This window comes from Thunnus albacares, chromosome 3 (assembly GCF_914725855.1).
Source record: "Thunnus albacares chromosome 3, fThuAlb1.1, whole genome shotgun sequence".
Taxonomy (NCBI): domain Eukaryota; kingdom Metazoa; phylum Chordata; class Actinopteri; order Scombriformes; family Scombridae; genus Thunnus; species Thunnus albacares.
The window spans coordinates 37,813,374-37,829,589 of record NC_058108.1 but is presented as its reverse complement, the minus strand read 5'-3'; the positions used below and the strand labels follow the sequence as shown (position 1 = coordinate 37,829,589).

The 16,216-nt window shown below is 40.3% G+C and overlaps 1 protein-coding gene across 3 annotated transcripts in view; it reads right to left on the bottom strand.

Annotated features, from left to right (window-relative positions):
* Positions 1 to 3,495: 3,495 nt before the first annotated feature.
* Positions 3,496 to 16,216, bottom strand: part of slc8a1a (solute carrier family 8 member 1a) — a 29,511-nt gene continuing 16,790 nt past the window's right edge. For 2 of the 3 annotated variants that reach the window (XM_044343490.1, XM_044343499.1), the window contains exons 3-11: positions 15,613 to 15,719; positions 12,923 to 12,943; positions 12,682 to 12,699; positions 12,553 to 12,567; positions 8,534 to 8,602; positions 7,919 to 8,046; positions 6,890 to 6,989; positions 6,516 to 6,788; positions 3,496 to 5,582 (exon numbers count right to left, since the gene is read on the bottom strand). In XM_044343490.1, coding sequence (XP_044199425.1) covers positions 5,206 to 5,582; positions 6,516 to 6,788; positions 6,890 to 6,989; positions 7,919 to 8,046; positions 8,534 to 8,602; positions 12,553 to 12,567; positions 12,682 to 12,699; positions 12,923 to 12,943; positions 15,613 to 15,719 — 1,108 coding nt within the window. In that variant the 3' untranslated portion in view covers positions 3,496 to 5,205. The remainder of the gene's footprint in view (positions 5,583 to 6,515; positions 6,789 to 6,889; positions 6,990 to 7,918; positions 8,047 to 8,533; positions 8,603 to 12,552; positions 12,568 to 12,681; positions 12,700 to 12,922; positions 12,944 to 15,612; positions 15,720 to 16,216) is intronic. The other variant, XM_044343508.1, reaches the window with a different exon arrangement.

Here is a 16,216-nt window from a genome sequence, read left to right as displayed (position 1 = left end):
TTACACATATGATATCTGTCACTTTAAAAGATAATTTTGCAAGTCAAGAAAGTCGCAGATTGTCGTAAAACTGTTGAAATACTGTGAAAATATGTAATTAGAACTACACACCCAAAAGTTGCATGAGTGACAACATTTTCTCTTTCCACAAGTTGCCCAGAGCCGCTGAAGCTAACGTTAACGCGATGCCTGTGTGTTTCATACTGACTTCTAGTTATTTTCACCTCTAATAGTTTTTTCTTTGTTTTGGAAGAACGAGGTGAAGTGTCCAAGGTGACAGCCATGTTGATGTTTGTATAGGCCTATTGTGCGAGACGAGAGATGTAGTTCACTCAGCGGTTTCACTTTACTATTATTACGCTTCATGGCACAATTCAAACAGATTCAAAAAATTATTTATCTCTTGCTGTTGACTACTGTACATATTTTTTCAGAAATAAGATCCCATGAGGGACAGTGGAAGGGGAGGGACCTCGCTTCTGTAAAGTAAGTCAGCCAATCATGAGTACAGTCACGTGATCACCACTTATATACAAGAGCACAAATAAGACAAATAAGAGCACAATGTTATTAACGATAACTTCATCCTAAGTCAACAAATCAAAGCTATAATGGTCACATTAGAAAGTGGCACAGTGTTCAGTGTTTAGTCGCTATTACTGTAGCTATAGAACTAACTGGGACATGCTATTACTAATAACTACAGTTACAACAGCTCTCTGAGCTTCTATTTTCTCTGTACTTGACCAGTTGTTCATCATTTCATTCAATAAGGAGTTATTGAGGAAGGAGAAAAGCTAGCTTGCTAACTGTCAATTAGCTGGTGTCAGCGGGCCTTTAAGTGGAGGATAAAGTCCTGAAAGAGTTTATCCAATTTTAGAAAGACATGAATCAACAGAAAGTTATTTACCCTCAGAGTGGTGTCAGGTACGTGTAAGTAGTCCCAGTTTGGAATGTGGTATGGCACTTAACACTACATTACCCATGAGCCTCACTGTCTGATGCTATGGAGAAGACTCTGTGGAATCAGAGTTGTCATATTCGAGATGCGTCATCACTGTAGTCGGGAACAACACAGGACAACCTGCTGAATTCATCTAGAAGTGAAAAGATTAACATCTCTGAATTTATGGAACAAAGTTCTACAACTTCACATCAGATCATCTGTTGTGTCATATTGTCATCTTATGTTTGTGTTTATTAACCATCACGCTGCCTGTCAGTGCTCAGTGCTGCATGCTGCAGAGCTTCAACCCTTTAAAAAGGCAGTTAGCAGGTTGTGTAAAATATGTGGAAAAGTTTTAGAGTGTTTGAAACAATAAACAAAACTAAAAATTGAAGTCTCTTTGTTTAACTGTTTTAAAGTGTTATTTCCATATTCTTCCCAGCTCTTGTATTACTGTCTTGATTTGATCTGCTGAAACTTTAGTTTTTACAGTTTGGAGGCTCTTAAATAAGTAAAGAACAGATTTTAAGTTCACTCTATTTGTAGTTTTTTGTTAATCTTTTAAAAGAAAAATTTAACAAAACAAAACATTTTGAGGGATACACTTATTCACTGAGATTAGATTGATACCATCTGTCCCTTCAGTGTAGCTTATAGCAATATAGCTCAGTTTAACATAAAGACTGGCAATGGGGAAACAGCTAGCCAGGCTCTGTCTAAAACTGCACCTACCAGCACCTCTAAAACTCACTGATTAACACATGATATCTCATTAGTATACAAAAATGACAAGTTGAATCCTGGACAAGACTCCAGAAGGCACTGCTTCCGGAGATAAATAAGGAACAGTCCAGCACATGACCACTCAAAAGTTCCAAACAGTTATAGGATGAAGGATGGTGTTGACTGTCCAACACTTTGGTCCAGAGGCTGATAATGTCCACACCTCCTGATCAGATTGTCTGTAAATGTATTGATCACATTCCTGCTCTCCAGAGGAACAACCCTTTAGATTTTAATGACAAACTTTACAAAAAAAAACAACCTAAAAATAGTTAAATCATCAGGATGTAGTGTGTTCTGTCCAACACTTCCATGTTGTGTCTGGGGCCGTGGTGGAAGAAGTACTCAGATCCTTTACTGCAGGACAAATACCAATACGACAATGTAAAAATACTCCATTACAAGTAAAAGTCCCGCATGAACAATCCTACTACTGTAAAAGTACATAAGTATTATGAGCTTGACGTAGTTAAAGTATTGCAGTAAAAGTACATAAGTATTATGAGCTTGATGTAGTTAAAGTATTGCAGTAAAAGTAGTGATTTAGTCCCTCTGACTGATATATTATTATATATGACATCATTAGATTATTAATAGTGAAGCATCAGTGTTAGAGCAGCATGTTACTGTTGTAGCTGCTGGAGGTGGAGCTAGTTTCAACTACTTTATTTACAGTTAGCTAGTTTAGTCCACTGGTTCCCAACCTAGGGGTCGGGCCCCTCCAAAGGGTCAGCAGATAAATCTGAGGGGTCGTGAGATGATTAATGGGAGAGGAAAGAAGAAAAATTTGTTTCCGTTTCTGGACTTTTTCTCTAATCTTTGATTTTTGCTGAAATATTGGATCATTTGAACATTTATTGAAATGAAAGCATGTGAGAAGTTTAGAGGGAAAAATCACTCTTTGGTGGAGCTGTTAACAACTCATAGACATGTGAAATGTGACCCCGACTACACACTGCTTTTTGTAAGACGTCAAAAGCCAAAAAGGTTGGAAACCACTGGTTTCATCTTTAACAATGTGTTGTATTTTAAAAGCTTGTTATATTATCCATTGTGTCAAATCTTCATCTGAAAAGTAACTAAAGCTGTCAAATAAATGTAGTGGAGTAGAAAGTACAATATTTCCCTCTGAAATGTAGAAAGTAGCATCACATGGAAATACTCAAGTAAAGTACAAGTACCTCAAAATTGTATTTAAGTACAGAAGTTGAGTACATGTACTTGGTACCTTTCCACCACTGGTCTGTGATGAACACTGCAGCTTCATAGCAGCACTTTAGAATATTAGTTTTGGTCCCTACAGCAGCAGGGATTCTTCTGGCTGCACAACTTGATGATTTGTCAGCTTAGCAGAGACCAATGAAGGGTGAATGACAGACAACAGCAAACTAATTTCCCTTTGCAGCCGTTGGATCTGCTGACCATCAGATCACAGATACTTTGGATTTTTTCAAACTCTGCATTGAAACCGGACCATCAGTACAACTGGAAGTAGGAAGGGATCAAAATACTTTGGCTTTATTTTGAAATTTCACAATGAAAATGTTTTAACTGTTGGTGTTACAACTGTTGGATGGCTTGTCATGAAATTCAGTTCAAACATCCATGTCCACCTCAGGATGAACTGTAATTACTTTGGTGATCTTCTGACTTCTCATCTGGTGAAAGATTCATGAACTTTCTGGCACGTGACCCACTATTGTTTTTATACAAAAAAAAGAAAAGCTACAAAAGATTTATGAACTTTTAAAAGGAAACACAACACGTCACTCACTGTAGTTTAATATTTGAAGGAAAGACACTGCATTCTGTAGTCAGATAATAAGCAACTGCTCTTTTGTGTACATCATCCAATAAGCATCCATTTTACAGAGACCTGCTGTTTCCAAATGATCAATCACAACACAGGAAATCATGACAGCTGTCTCTGCTTCTCAGTTTTCAGTAATGGACGCCAGCTGGAGCCATTTTTTCATCCATCTCTGAGGTTACACTCACACACAAACACACACACTGTTATTTTTTATCAAACTGTTAGATTCCACTGCTGTAGCAGTTCAGGTCAGTCTGTTTGAAAGAGTTTGTGGTACAGCAACGACAAACACCAAACTCAGGATCCTCCTTCACGTCTTTGTTTAATTTATTTTTCAAAATTAAATTTATTTCAAATATATTCAGTGCAGATATTCATATAGGTGCAACGCCCTGGCTGCAGTCGCCCTTGACATCAAAAGTCCTGCAGCTTTTCAGAGGTCAACAGCATGAACTGTCTTCTTCATCACCATGGCTGTTTGTGACTCCACTCTGGTTGTGGTTCAAAGTCCAAACACATCTAAATAAAAATGGCTTTAAGGTACAGTTTAAGGATTTATGATAGAAGTAAATGTGTTCAGATGTTCTGGAGGTATGTATTGATGAAGATACTATTGCCATAGAGGACACCAGCACTCAGTAGCCAGAGAACAGTCCAATATGGACACCAGAGTGAGCCAAGAAGTTTCAGCAGTCTTCAGGTTCCATAAGAAACTCTAGTGACCCGTCAAAGTTGTTATGATCCTTCAATAAACCTGTAACACTTTGCGCTACGGTGCACAAAACTATAAGTAGTTACTCAGGTATGAGTGAGGAATTGAGGATAATTCAATTGACAATTGTTAATTAGTACTGTTAGATAATTAGTAATTGATGAGTCATTACTAGTTTTGTTCTGATCAGCGTCTGATTCAAAGTTAATCAGGAACGACTCATGAAGAAAGTATATGATCGACTCAGATATTCATGAACTAATCATTATCTAATGATTGATTAATATAGTCTTTTCTCTAGTAAGTCATCATTATCTGATCCTCAATTCAGATCTACTCAGGAACCACAAATGAATGATTAATCAATTATCAGGTTGCTCCTGACTTGTTCCTTGCTTGTTCCTTACAAACTACTCACAATTTAATGTACTGTATCACAAAGTGTTGAAAAATAAACCTAACAGAACTATACAGTCCATCAGAATATTTATTTATCCATCAAAGGTTTTAGAAACATGTCTGATAAAACATATCAAAAACATATCAGAAGTACATCCAAGCCTTCAGAAATGTCATAAACCTGTCAGAATATTCAGACACCTGTTTAAACTGACACATGTCCATCAGAACCTTTAGAAATCAACTGTCAGAAAGCTCTTACAACCTTAGACGTCTATCTGAATCTTTAGACAAATAACAAAAAGTATAGAAACCTGAATAGACAGGAGCCTGTCAGAATATGCAGGAACCTATTAGAACCTTTAGAGATCAACTGTCAGGAACCTGGTACAACCTTTAGACATCTATCCAATTCTTAACACAAATAACAGAAAGTATAGAAACCTGAAATGCCAGGAGCCTGTCACAATATGCAGGAACCTGTTGGGACCTTTAGAAATCCATCAGAATTGTTCATGAAGAACCTGTTTAGATCCGTCAGGAGCAGAACTTTTAGAAGCCCTGTATGTGGCAGTAGGCCTCCAGCGAGGAGAAGACGATGTACATTAACCACAGGCTGAAGAATAGGCAGGAGGTGAGGATCTTTGGGATTCTGGGCCCGCCAAGCTCCCCGCCAATCTCGGGCCGGCGACGGTAGATGAGGACAGCGATGCAGATGAAGGCGAAGATGGTGAAGAGTGTGACGGAGAAGGCCAGTGTGCCCGGGTCGACCTTGAATTGCTGGTTCTTGGAGGAGTGGTAGATGGCAGCAATGGACCAGGCCACGCCAATACCCAGGAAGACGTTGACAGCATTACTTCCTGTCACGTTGCCAATGGAGGCGTCGGCGTATTGGTCCTGGATGGCAGCCACCTTACTGGCGAAGGTGTCTGACAGAGAAAGTAAAGAGAAATGCTGTGTTGCTGCAAACTTAACGAATGTAGCTGCTACATTTATTTAGATAAAACTCGTGTAGTGTTACCTTAATAATATAAAATAAACTTAATTTAAATAGACAAAAAAGTACTTCAATAAAAAAAGAAAAGAGCAGATAATTTAAACAAATTAAAATAATGAAATACATTTAAAAGAGGAAGGAAGTAAAATGATTAAAGTAAAACAGGTTACTTGATTTTACACACACGGGTCAGTTTACTGGTCCTGGTTAGTCCTCCTCAGCCTGTGAAAACTGTTTCCTAAAGTCGTCTGTGTCTCCGGAAGAACATTGTCAAGTCTGACAAGATAACACTGATGATGTCATAGTGATGTCATGCCACAATATCTCCTCTGCTGCACAGATTCTTTTTTTTTCCTTCTTGCACAAGTCAAACTACTTTATCGAAGAGACACTGAATCATTGAATCAAGTTTCCCTTTATAAAGTAACTACACCCAGATTAATAATCCTACTTTCACTGCCATCTGTATATCTTCACACTGTGCAGTTTGATCAACCAATTATGATGTGGTCACACACACTGATCATAAACATGGAACTTCTAATTGGTGTCCATTGGCATCCCAATAAAGTTTACAAGACAGCTGATGAAAATCTCATCACTGATCGTTGGGGACGTTAATCAGATGTTGCAACCTCCCTCAATTCAGCCCAATTCTGATTTTGGTCGGGGACACAATTTGGGGTTCAAATTGTGCTTAATCTGTACAGTGTCTGCCCAGCATTTTGGTTTATGGTTTAGGGAATTAATGTAGTCAGTCACTGATTTAGCTTTTTGATGACATTTATCTGTTGTTGTCATGGAGTTTGAACAGCATCTGCCAAATTAATGTAATGTACTGTAGTGTGATTGATTTGTGTCAGACCTGGGACAGATGTGCCCAAAGCTACAAACACCACAGCAGTGACGGAGTCTTTGAGGCCGACAGTGCAGCCGAAATGCGACGCCAGGTCACCGATCACCGCCGTCAGGAGGCCAATGACGGAGATGGAGACGACGAAGCAGGCCCAGCCGTTCCAGTAGTCGGTGGGAGGAACAAAGGCAAACAGAAGTTTCCAGAAGACGGTGAGGAAGTGCATGACGTAGTCGAAGCAGGAGGGCACCTTCTCCTCACCGCACTCGTCATCGTCATCATCACCTGGAGAGGAGAAGGAGGCAACGCTGATTTATATTCAAAGCTTGGTTGGGTTTCTCCAAGAACTTCACACTTTCATTTCCGTGTAGTTTCTGAGTTTGTACCAGAGCTGACTGTGATGGCCTCCACAAACTGCTCCCTCCAGCTGTTTGTTCCAATCAGCACAGCCAGGTTGGTCTTCTTGATGAGTTTATCCACAGTGCTCTGAAACACAGCCGGTCACAAGAAACCAAACAGTCAATCACCAACAAGTCCAGATGACAAGATTTTGGAGGCCTACAAACAAGTTTTAAGTTCCTGATGATCATTTTCTATTTCATGCCATCAGTTTAGTGCTTTATCACCTCTCTGAAGCTAGAAAAAGATGGTATGCTTTGGAAAATGTCAATGAGAAGTGGTACAATGTGGATGTTTGAGATGTTTAACAGTGGACGGCTTCTCTATCTAAATGATTCTGTTGAGTTTGAGGCTCTGGGCTTCTTACCCTCCTTGACTACATCCAAGTGATGCAACAACAAGAATGGAAGAAGTTTTTCTTCTTGTTGATGACATCTTGGCACTATTTAATCCAACAAATATTTAGCAAAGAAAACATCCAGTGTGGAGGAAGTTTTTACTTTTCAATTTTGTTTTTGTTTGTTGTGTTTTTAATCTATTTTATATCGTTTTTATTTTGTTCTATTTTATTATTATTATCATAGCTTTGAAATCTATTTTATTTTATTACATTTTCATAGATTTTTATTTCTCATGTGCATTAGTTTCAAAATGTTTTACATTTGTTCTGTCTTATTATATTGGTTTGTCAGTCATCTGTGAAGGACTTTGAAATGCACTAACCTGTATGAAAGGTGCTATACAAATAAAATTTGATTGATGATATCCGGTAGTGATCACTGTTTCTGAAAACTGACCACCAGCTCAAGAAGAAGAGGGGAAGAAAGAGAAAAATCTCTGGTAGGATCCTGTGATAACTGCTGGAGAGTTACTGTACACCTCACCTGGTGGTATTGACTTTTTTCCAGTATTGTGGAGGAGCTTGTGTGGCCCCCACCTGTTCCCAGACTAGATCATCTATGGATTTGACTGTTTAAATTGTGCAAACAGATAAATTAAATTGAAACTGATCCCACCTTGAACTCGTATGACTCCTCTATGATGACCTCCAGTTTGACGTGTTCACCGAGCATCGGTCTGCCCATCTCTGCGATCCGCCTCTCCTCCTCCTCCTTCTTAGTCAAAACCTCCTCACCCCCCTCCTCTGAAAGAGGCAGACAGAGAGAGACTTTGTAGGACTCATCACTGATGTTTCACAATCACCAAGGAATCAATAAACAAGTGTGAGATGGACAGATGACTGATTGACAGATGACAGGGTTGACAAATGGTTGGCTGGATGGATGGATAAATTTCCAGACAGAAGAATGGACATTTGAATTTGAGGATGAATAGAATGAATTGGCAGATGGATTGATGGATGAATGACAAATGGACAGACAGATAGAAGGATGGTTGGATGATAGATGGATGGATGGACCAATGATGGATGATTGGATCGACAGACTGAAGAATGGAAGAATGTATGGATGAACAGACAGGTATGCAAAGATAAATGGAGGACTAGATAGATGGTGGACAGATGGATTGATGGACAAATGAACGGAGGATTTACGAATGACGAATGGATGTATGGACAGCTGGAGGTATAGGTAGATGGATGGACTAATGGTGGAGACAGATGGATGTACCTGTGATGTTGATGATGGTAGAGGGGGCGGGGTAGTCTCGTCCCTGGACCTTCCTGTAGATGTCTCTGCCTAAACAGGTGAATATTTAACATATGAGCAGGTGGGAAACAGATGAACAGAAACAGATTCTACTGAAACCAGACACCTGATATTCCTGACAGTCAAAAACAGCAATTTAACGAGAGCAAAGAGAAAATCCCGAAAGATCACAGACAGTATAAAATCTGTTTTTGACTGGATGAAAGAATATCTGCTGAGTCAGGTGAATATTAACTTCAGGGGCCAGTTTCACAAAGATATTTTAGACTGGTCTGTAGTGTTAGGCCAGTCTTCATTTTGCTCATAGATAAATCTAATACAAGTTAGACTGTTTCACAAAAATAAAGACTGACTAATTTTAAGCCCCACCCCCTGGCTAACTCAGATCTAAGAACCATATTACCATGGCAACATTCAGTGACACCAACTGACCAGTAGCACCCAACAACAAAAAGAGGAAAACATGGCTATTAGCTTATGGAGAGAGCAATGAGAAGGGAAAGAGATCGCAGTAACCCACTGGAAATATACAGCAGTGGGGATATCGCCAGTTTTCATTTGCCCAAGGAAACTATCCTGAGCTTGACTGAAGAATTACTGCCACATTAAGGAGCCACAGCATCCCAGCTCTTCTACAGGTTTGCACTGCGTTTGAGATTTTATGCAACAGGTGATTCTGTGGGTCTCAGCAAATCTTCAGTGTCACTGGTTGTACACAGGGTATCAAGGGCACCTTCAAAATAGTTCCCTCAGTTTCCAAACCAACCTGCTGAGCTGAACAAAATCAAAAGTGGGTTCCTCAGTATTGTCAGGTTTCCCGTTGAGAGGACACATGTCATAATTCAGGCGCTGTCAGCTGATGAACATGTTTGTAAGCAGGACAGCATATCACAGCCTAAACATTCAGGCTGTCTGTGATCCCGATCTCCAGTTCCTCAACTCTGTTGCCCGTTGGCCTGGATCAGTTCATGACTTGCAAATATTGCAAAACTCTCCACTTTACCTCACCTTTGAGCAAGGCATCATTGATGGAGCCCTGTTGGGGGACTCGGGTTACCCTCTGAAACCATGGCTCCTTACTCCCTTCCTGAAGCCTACCACACATGAACAGAGGAACTACAATGCAGTTCACGGTTCGACTCAAAACACAGTAGAGAGGGCCTTTGGAGTCCTGGAGAGGTGTTTTCACTGTTTCCATGGAGAACTGCAGATGGCACCTGACAGGGTCTGCGACATCATCTGTGCGACTGTTGCGCTGCATAAGTTGGTAAGGTATCTGACCAAAACATTTTAATTGCAAGCTATTTCAAATATTAAATACTTGATTATCACTTTTTTCATATATATGCTACAACTATAATTAAGATTGTTTACTTCATTAATCATTATGGATCTCCAGCTTCCTGACCCAGAAGGCGAAGATATCAGAGATGAATATCGTAATGAAACTATGGAGGACAGAGAACATTCTGAGGAGCAGAATGGAACTAGTTGATATATACGACAGATGAATGTTGACATACTTCTCTCTGCCTGAAATCACAACTAAAAATCACATGAAACCGAGCGACTGTGTTGCCTGCCTCCCCTGTCCATTCAGTTACATAAAGAAATTAAATAATTAACAAACAATATAACAAATAATATTGTTTCAGTTTATTTTTTTAAAAGAAAACATTTTGACTTTCTCACAAGACAATTAACATATATACATAATGTTCATTCAATAGATTGTTCTGATGAATTAATTAATAATTACTCAATGAAAACCCAAAGTACACAACATTTTTACTCCTCCATTAACTGCACCTGGCGGCTGTGGCTCAGGAGGTAAAGCGGGTCGTCCACTAATCGGAAGATCGGCTCCTCCAGTCCACATGTCAATGTGCAAGATACTTAACCCCAAATTGCCCCTGATGGCTGTGCCATCAGTGTGTGAATCATTAGATTTCCTCTGATGGGCAGGTTGGGGCCTTGCATGGTAGCCCCTGTACCCATTCAGTGTATGAATGTGATTCGTAGTGTAAAAGTGTCGTTGGAAGACTAGAAAGGCGCTATACAAGTACAGTCCATTTACCTCCATGTTCAGTTTCTCTTGCTGAAGCTTTAAGACTTCCATTTCAAGCAGAAATTTTCTTTCTTCAAGTTGGAGATTTTGGTATTGTTTGTTTAGCGATATGGACAGAGTTGCAGTGAAGGGCAGACCTCTCCCCTCTCTTATCAGCTGGCTCTCTTTCTCCTGCTCCCTGCCTCTCCTCCTCTGCTGTCTCATTCAGACCACTCAAAGACAGGGTCGCCAAGGAAAATAAATACTGAAAGCACTACTTATTCTGAAGCCTGTCTGTTTGTTAGGGTTTGTTGACATGTAATTTGCTGGTAGCTTCCTCATAGACTGTATCGTTAAATTGTTTGCTAGCTATCTACACCATCACAAAGTAAAACTTTTTTTTCTTATTGGCCTAATGTTACCTGTCTCTCCCTCTTACCTTGCTAGGCTGCTATTGGTGTCAGCACCGGGTGGTGTGTGTGTGTGTGGGAGGGGGGGTAGTCACGCAGCTGTTGACCCCACATACTCAACTTTCCCGTCCACCGTTTATCCCCCAAACCAGAGGCGATATCTTCAGCATCATATCTGTAATATCTTTAAGCTTTCCCTGTAGTCCTCCTCCTGTTTTAGGATTTCTCCTTTTGAAGATTTCTTTCTTTGAGTCTTGTACCATATTTTTATATCTTTTTTGCACGTCTGATGGGACTAACACTGTTTATTCTTGCAGCATTTTTTTTCCATATTAGGTTTTTTTTTTTTATTGTTAAACTCTTTGCCCAGTTTTCCAAGTGAAATGAGCTTGTAACTGTTGACTAACTGAATTCTTCCAAAAACAAACGTTTTCTACTGGGGTAAACAGAGCTGTGTAGTTGGATCATAGATGTATAAAAAGATCTTATAATACATCCATGGATTGGATGCGGTTACTTGGTTGGCCTTTTTTCTTTTACTTTGGAAAAAGTCTTAATTTAACCAGAATTCGTTGTACTGTATTCCTGTTTAAGATAGTCAAGAACTAACTGCTTTGTACAACAGATCTATCTGAAGTCTGACTATTTGTTATATCTAAGTTATAGTCAAAGTCTGTCTTTGTGAAACTGGCCCCAGATGAGTTTTCACTCAGCCATGAGGTGGTGAAGCTGCAACAAACTGAAAACAGCCACAATGAATGGTGAATAACATGTATAACATGACATTATACAGTGAGTAAAACGTTGACATGACCAACAGGAATCATGTCTGAACCGATGAACATAACCCCCCAGCTGTAAAACAGAGCATGCTCAGTGAGAGACGACCTCACACGAGAGATGATTTCCCATCTGCCTCAGCGGTTGAGGAGGTCAGAGGCTGAGTCAGTTAGCGAAGAGAAGAGCATCATCACACCACAGGGTCAGTGAGGTCAGCAGTGGTTGACGTGCAGTGTTAGTACATGCGGTCAGGACGCAGATGTTGGTCCTATCTCATTAAACCGAGCTGTATAGAGTACTGAAGGGGATTTTTTTTATCACTGCTGTATGAACAGATAATGAATGACAATATATTAAAACACAGTTGTAATAATATAAAGTATGTCTTCATAGAATTTATCAGCTGGAGCCAATTAATTCCACAAGTTAGTTAAACAACAACATTAAATGAGTAGTTATCTATGGACTGGTGAATGTGATTTGAATGTTTGTATGCTTGATTATTAATGTTTAGTATTTATTATAACTTCTCCTGAAAATGAGAAACTGGCACTGATCCAGCCATGATTTTATGGGGGAACATTTTGGGGCAGGTACCTGCTGCCACCACAGAGTGATCAATGAGAGCCAGCTGAGAGGTTACTGTGTCATTAAAGTGCTGCATCTCTGTTATTGTACATGTTGTTGCTTTAAGTGTTGAAACACTTGAAAGCAAACGTTTACACCTCAGAGAGGGGTCTTACCATACAGCTGTTTGTCTAGTCAGAAGCCACAGGAAAAGTATGAATTAACTCAGGTCCAACTCTGACTATTCTCATATTACATAATTAAAAAAGAGAGAGTGTAGAATCAAAGTGTTTGGGTTTGCATACCTGTTTTGACGAATCCACCTAAAAGGTCAGAAAATATGAAACAATGAGTCATAAAAACTGCCATAAAATACAATATGACATAAACTAAACTTTTCATAAGCTTAATTCTCAAAGTCCAATCTTTCTGTCCAGAGGAAACACAAGCTTAAGTTTTTAGGCCAACAGACACAGTAATAAATGAATAAGAAAGGATGACAAACAGTCAGCAGGACAGAAAAAGGGGGAAATGAGACGTGCTTACCGATTTCCTGAAGCAACAGAGCTGAAGAGAAGAAACAGACGAGAGAGAAATCAGAAAAGTTATGCAGGAAAACAACAAGGATGGAAATAGGGAAGTAGATAAAGAAAGAGGAGCTCAGATCATTAAAGACACTTGTGTGTTTAGTGGCAGTCGTCTTCCTCTCATGTGTCCCACCATGTCACAACCATTCCTGACCTGCCCCAACCTGTCGAAACCATTTCTAACCATTCCCTACCTGCCCCAACCTGTCCCAACCATTTCTAACCATTCCCTACCTGCCCCAACCATTCCTAACCAGTCACAACCTGTCCCAACCATTCCTAACTAGTTCCTACCTGCCCCAACCTATCCCAACCATTCCTAACCATTCCCTACCTGCCCCAACCTGTCCCAACCATTCCTAACCAGTCACAACCTGTCCCAACCATTCCTAACTAGTTCCTACCTGCCCCAACCTATCCCAACCATTCCTAACCAGTCCCAACCTGTTCCAATCATTCCTAACCAGTCTCAACCAGTCCCAACCTGTGCCAACCATTCCTAACTAGTTCCTACCTGCCCCAACCTATCCCAACCATTCCTAACCAGTCCCAACCTGTTCCAACCATTCCTAACCAGTCTCAACCAGTCCCAACTTGTACCAACCATTCCTAACTAGTCCCAACCTGTCCAAAACTGTCCAGACAGTCCCAATCTGACCAAATATGTTCAGACCTTTTCTAACCTGTCCCAACAAATCCAAGTTGCCCCAAGCTAACTAGTGCTCTTCTCTCTTCCAACAGGACCAACTTTTCTAAACCTCTCCAGACATGGCCCTTCCTGCCCTAACCAGTCACACCATATCCCAACCAGTCATGACTAGTTCTTACCATTCCCATGTGTCCTAACCTGTCCCATCATATCATAACCATAACATCCATTCCACCATGTCCCTACCAGTCAAAAGCAGTCCCATCCTGTCCTAACATATCTAGACAGACTCACCCTGTCCTGACATCTCCCAACAAATCCAAATTAGTGCGAACACATCCTGAATTGAACTAACCTTTCCTAAAGAGTCCTAGTCCATCCCAACCAGTCCAAACTTGTTCTACCCAGTCCTAATCTGTCCTTACCTACTCTAACCAGTTGTCCCAACATGTCCTAAACAGTCTCAACCAATGTGTCCCAATGTGTCCAAACTAGTTACGACCAATCTAAATTAGTCCTGATGTGTCCAAAGTAGTCCCAATCACTCCAAACAAGTATCAAAGTAGTCCCAACTGGCCAAAGCTGGTCCTGACCAGTTCTAACAAGTCTTAATCTGTCCTAAATTATTTTAAACAGTCCTCACCAGTCTTAGCGTCTTTTGACTGGTTCTTACCCATCATAATTTGTTTTAACTAGTCCAAACTAGTACTGACCAGCCCTTAACGGTCTTAACCAATCACAACTGTTTCTATAATCCCTCCAGTAATAGCTCTGACCAATATGAAGACAGCTGAGGGCGTTGTGAAGGAGGAGGCAGCAGAGAGACAGCAGAAGGAGTAAACTGAACAAGCAGACAAATAGCGCCTTTAGGTAGATGAAGGAAAGCTCAAAAGTCATCGGAGAGGTCAAGGTGCCACGCCCACACCTGTCCATCTCCTGCTGTTCCAATATGGCTCCTGCAGCTCTATGTAGAAGCTGGCCTGCTTATCGTACTCCTCATGGTCAATTATTCTAACCGTTATGGTCTTCCTGCAGATGAAAGAGTGCAGACAACAACAGTGGGAGGGGAGGTCAGAGGTCAGGGGTCATGCATTAGTTCACACATTCAAACACACTTGTAGACGCTGCCAGATGCAATCTGACAAGACTCTGAGTCACCATGGCAACATGTGATGACTTCACCTCTTCTGGCCTGCAGGGAGGAAGGAGCTCTGAGGTTAAAGTCACAATGAAAGAAATAAACTTTCACACCTTATTGGCCAATTTTCTGTCATAATACGCACCTTATAAAGGATTATTCAACCAAATTACCAAAACAAACAACTTTTCCCACTAGGTTTATTGACAAAAATACAACTTCAACACTTTGTAGTAGTTCGGTAGTCCGGTTCATATTCTCATAGACACTGGCCTCATGCAAGAACATTTTCATCTTCTCCCAAACTGCTCTGACTTTCTCCCATCAGGTTTGCTTGTGCAAATGTTCCAAGTCAGATTCAGTAAACCCTCTTAACTGCACAAACCTGTCTTGAATTGCTTGAGCTCAACTTGATGAATGCAAACTGTTCATGTGTTTGTGAGATTTGTTTAAATTTCTATATAAGGCTGCCTGTTGTGCTCCTGTGCTCCTGTGTTGTCCTTCAGTCACAAAACATCTGGTTCTTTGATAAACAGACAAAGGTATAACAAGCCTGTGGACATCATAAAAACTGAGGGACAGTAAATAAACTATGACTCCCGTGGTGCATTTCAGTAACAAACATCCAATCACAGAGCTTCTGATTCTGATTTTTGCCGCAGAAACTAAAGAGTATAAATCATAATCATGGCCACATATTTTGTTCTTATAGCCATCTGACATTCATTGTGACTTTAACAGTTAGTGTAAACTTCTACAACAGAATGATGACCTCCCTGTGAGGCCCAGAGGTCAAAGGTTATTAATGATTAGGGGTGGGGTTAGGGGTGGGGCTACAGCACTGGGAAGGTGACACCCCCACCTTTCCTCTCACTCATCTCCAGCAGCCGAGGCTCTCCAATCTCTAGGAAGAAGTTCTTGTTTTTCTCGTATTCTTCATCATCGATTATATTGATCTGAATAGTTTTACTGAAACAGAAAAAAACAGAAAGAGGTTGCAGAGAGAGAAGTGAAGTGTGCAGGCGAGACAAAGGAAATAAAACAAAGTGAACATTCAGCTGTAAGCAGTGATTCTGATCTCCAGGATTCTTCTATGAGTATCTGAAAACAAAAATAGCTGTTGCTCTAAAATACTCAACATACACTCAGTCTTTAACACAGAATGATCATACAGTATATTCACAAATAAACAAAGATGTATGTACAGACAGTTAAATGCACTACAAACCAAGGTTTGTCTATTGTTTCAGGGTGGGCTGTGATTGGCCAGTTGCAACACCAAAAGTACCTCAGAATTATACTCAAGTAAAATACTTGAGGAAATGTACTTAGTTACTTTCCATCACTGTTTTTTTCTCATACAGTTTACTGATAAGCATCCAAGAATGCACGTACAGGAGAGGTTTCAACTGCATTACCACAATACGACAATAAAAAAATGACAAATGATTACATAACAAATCATT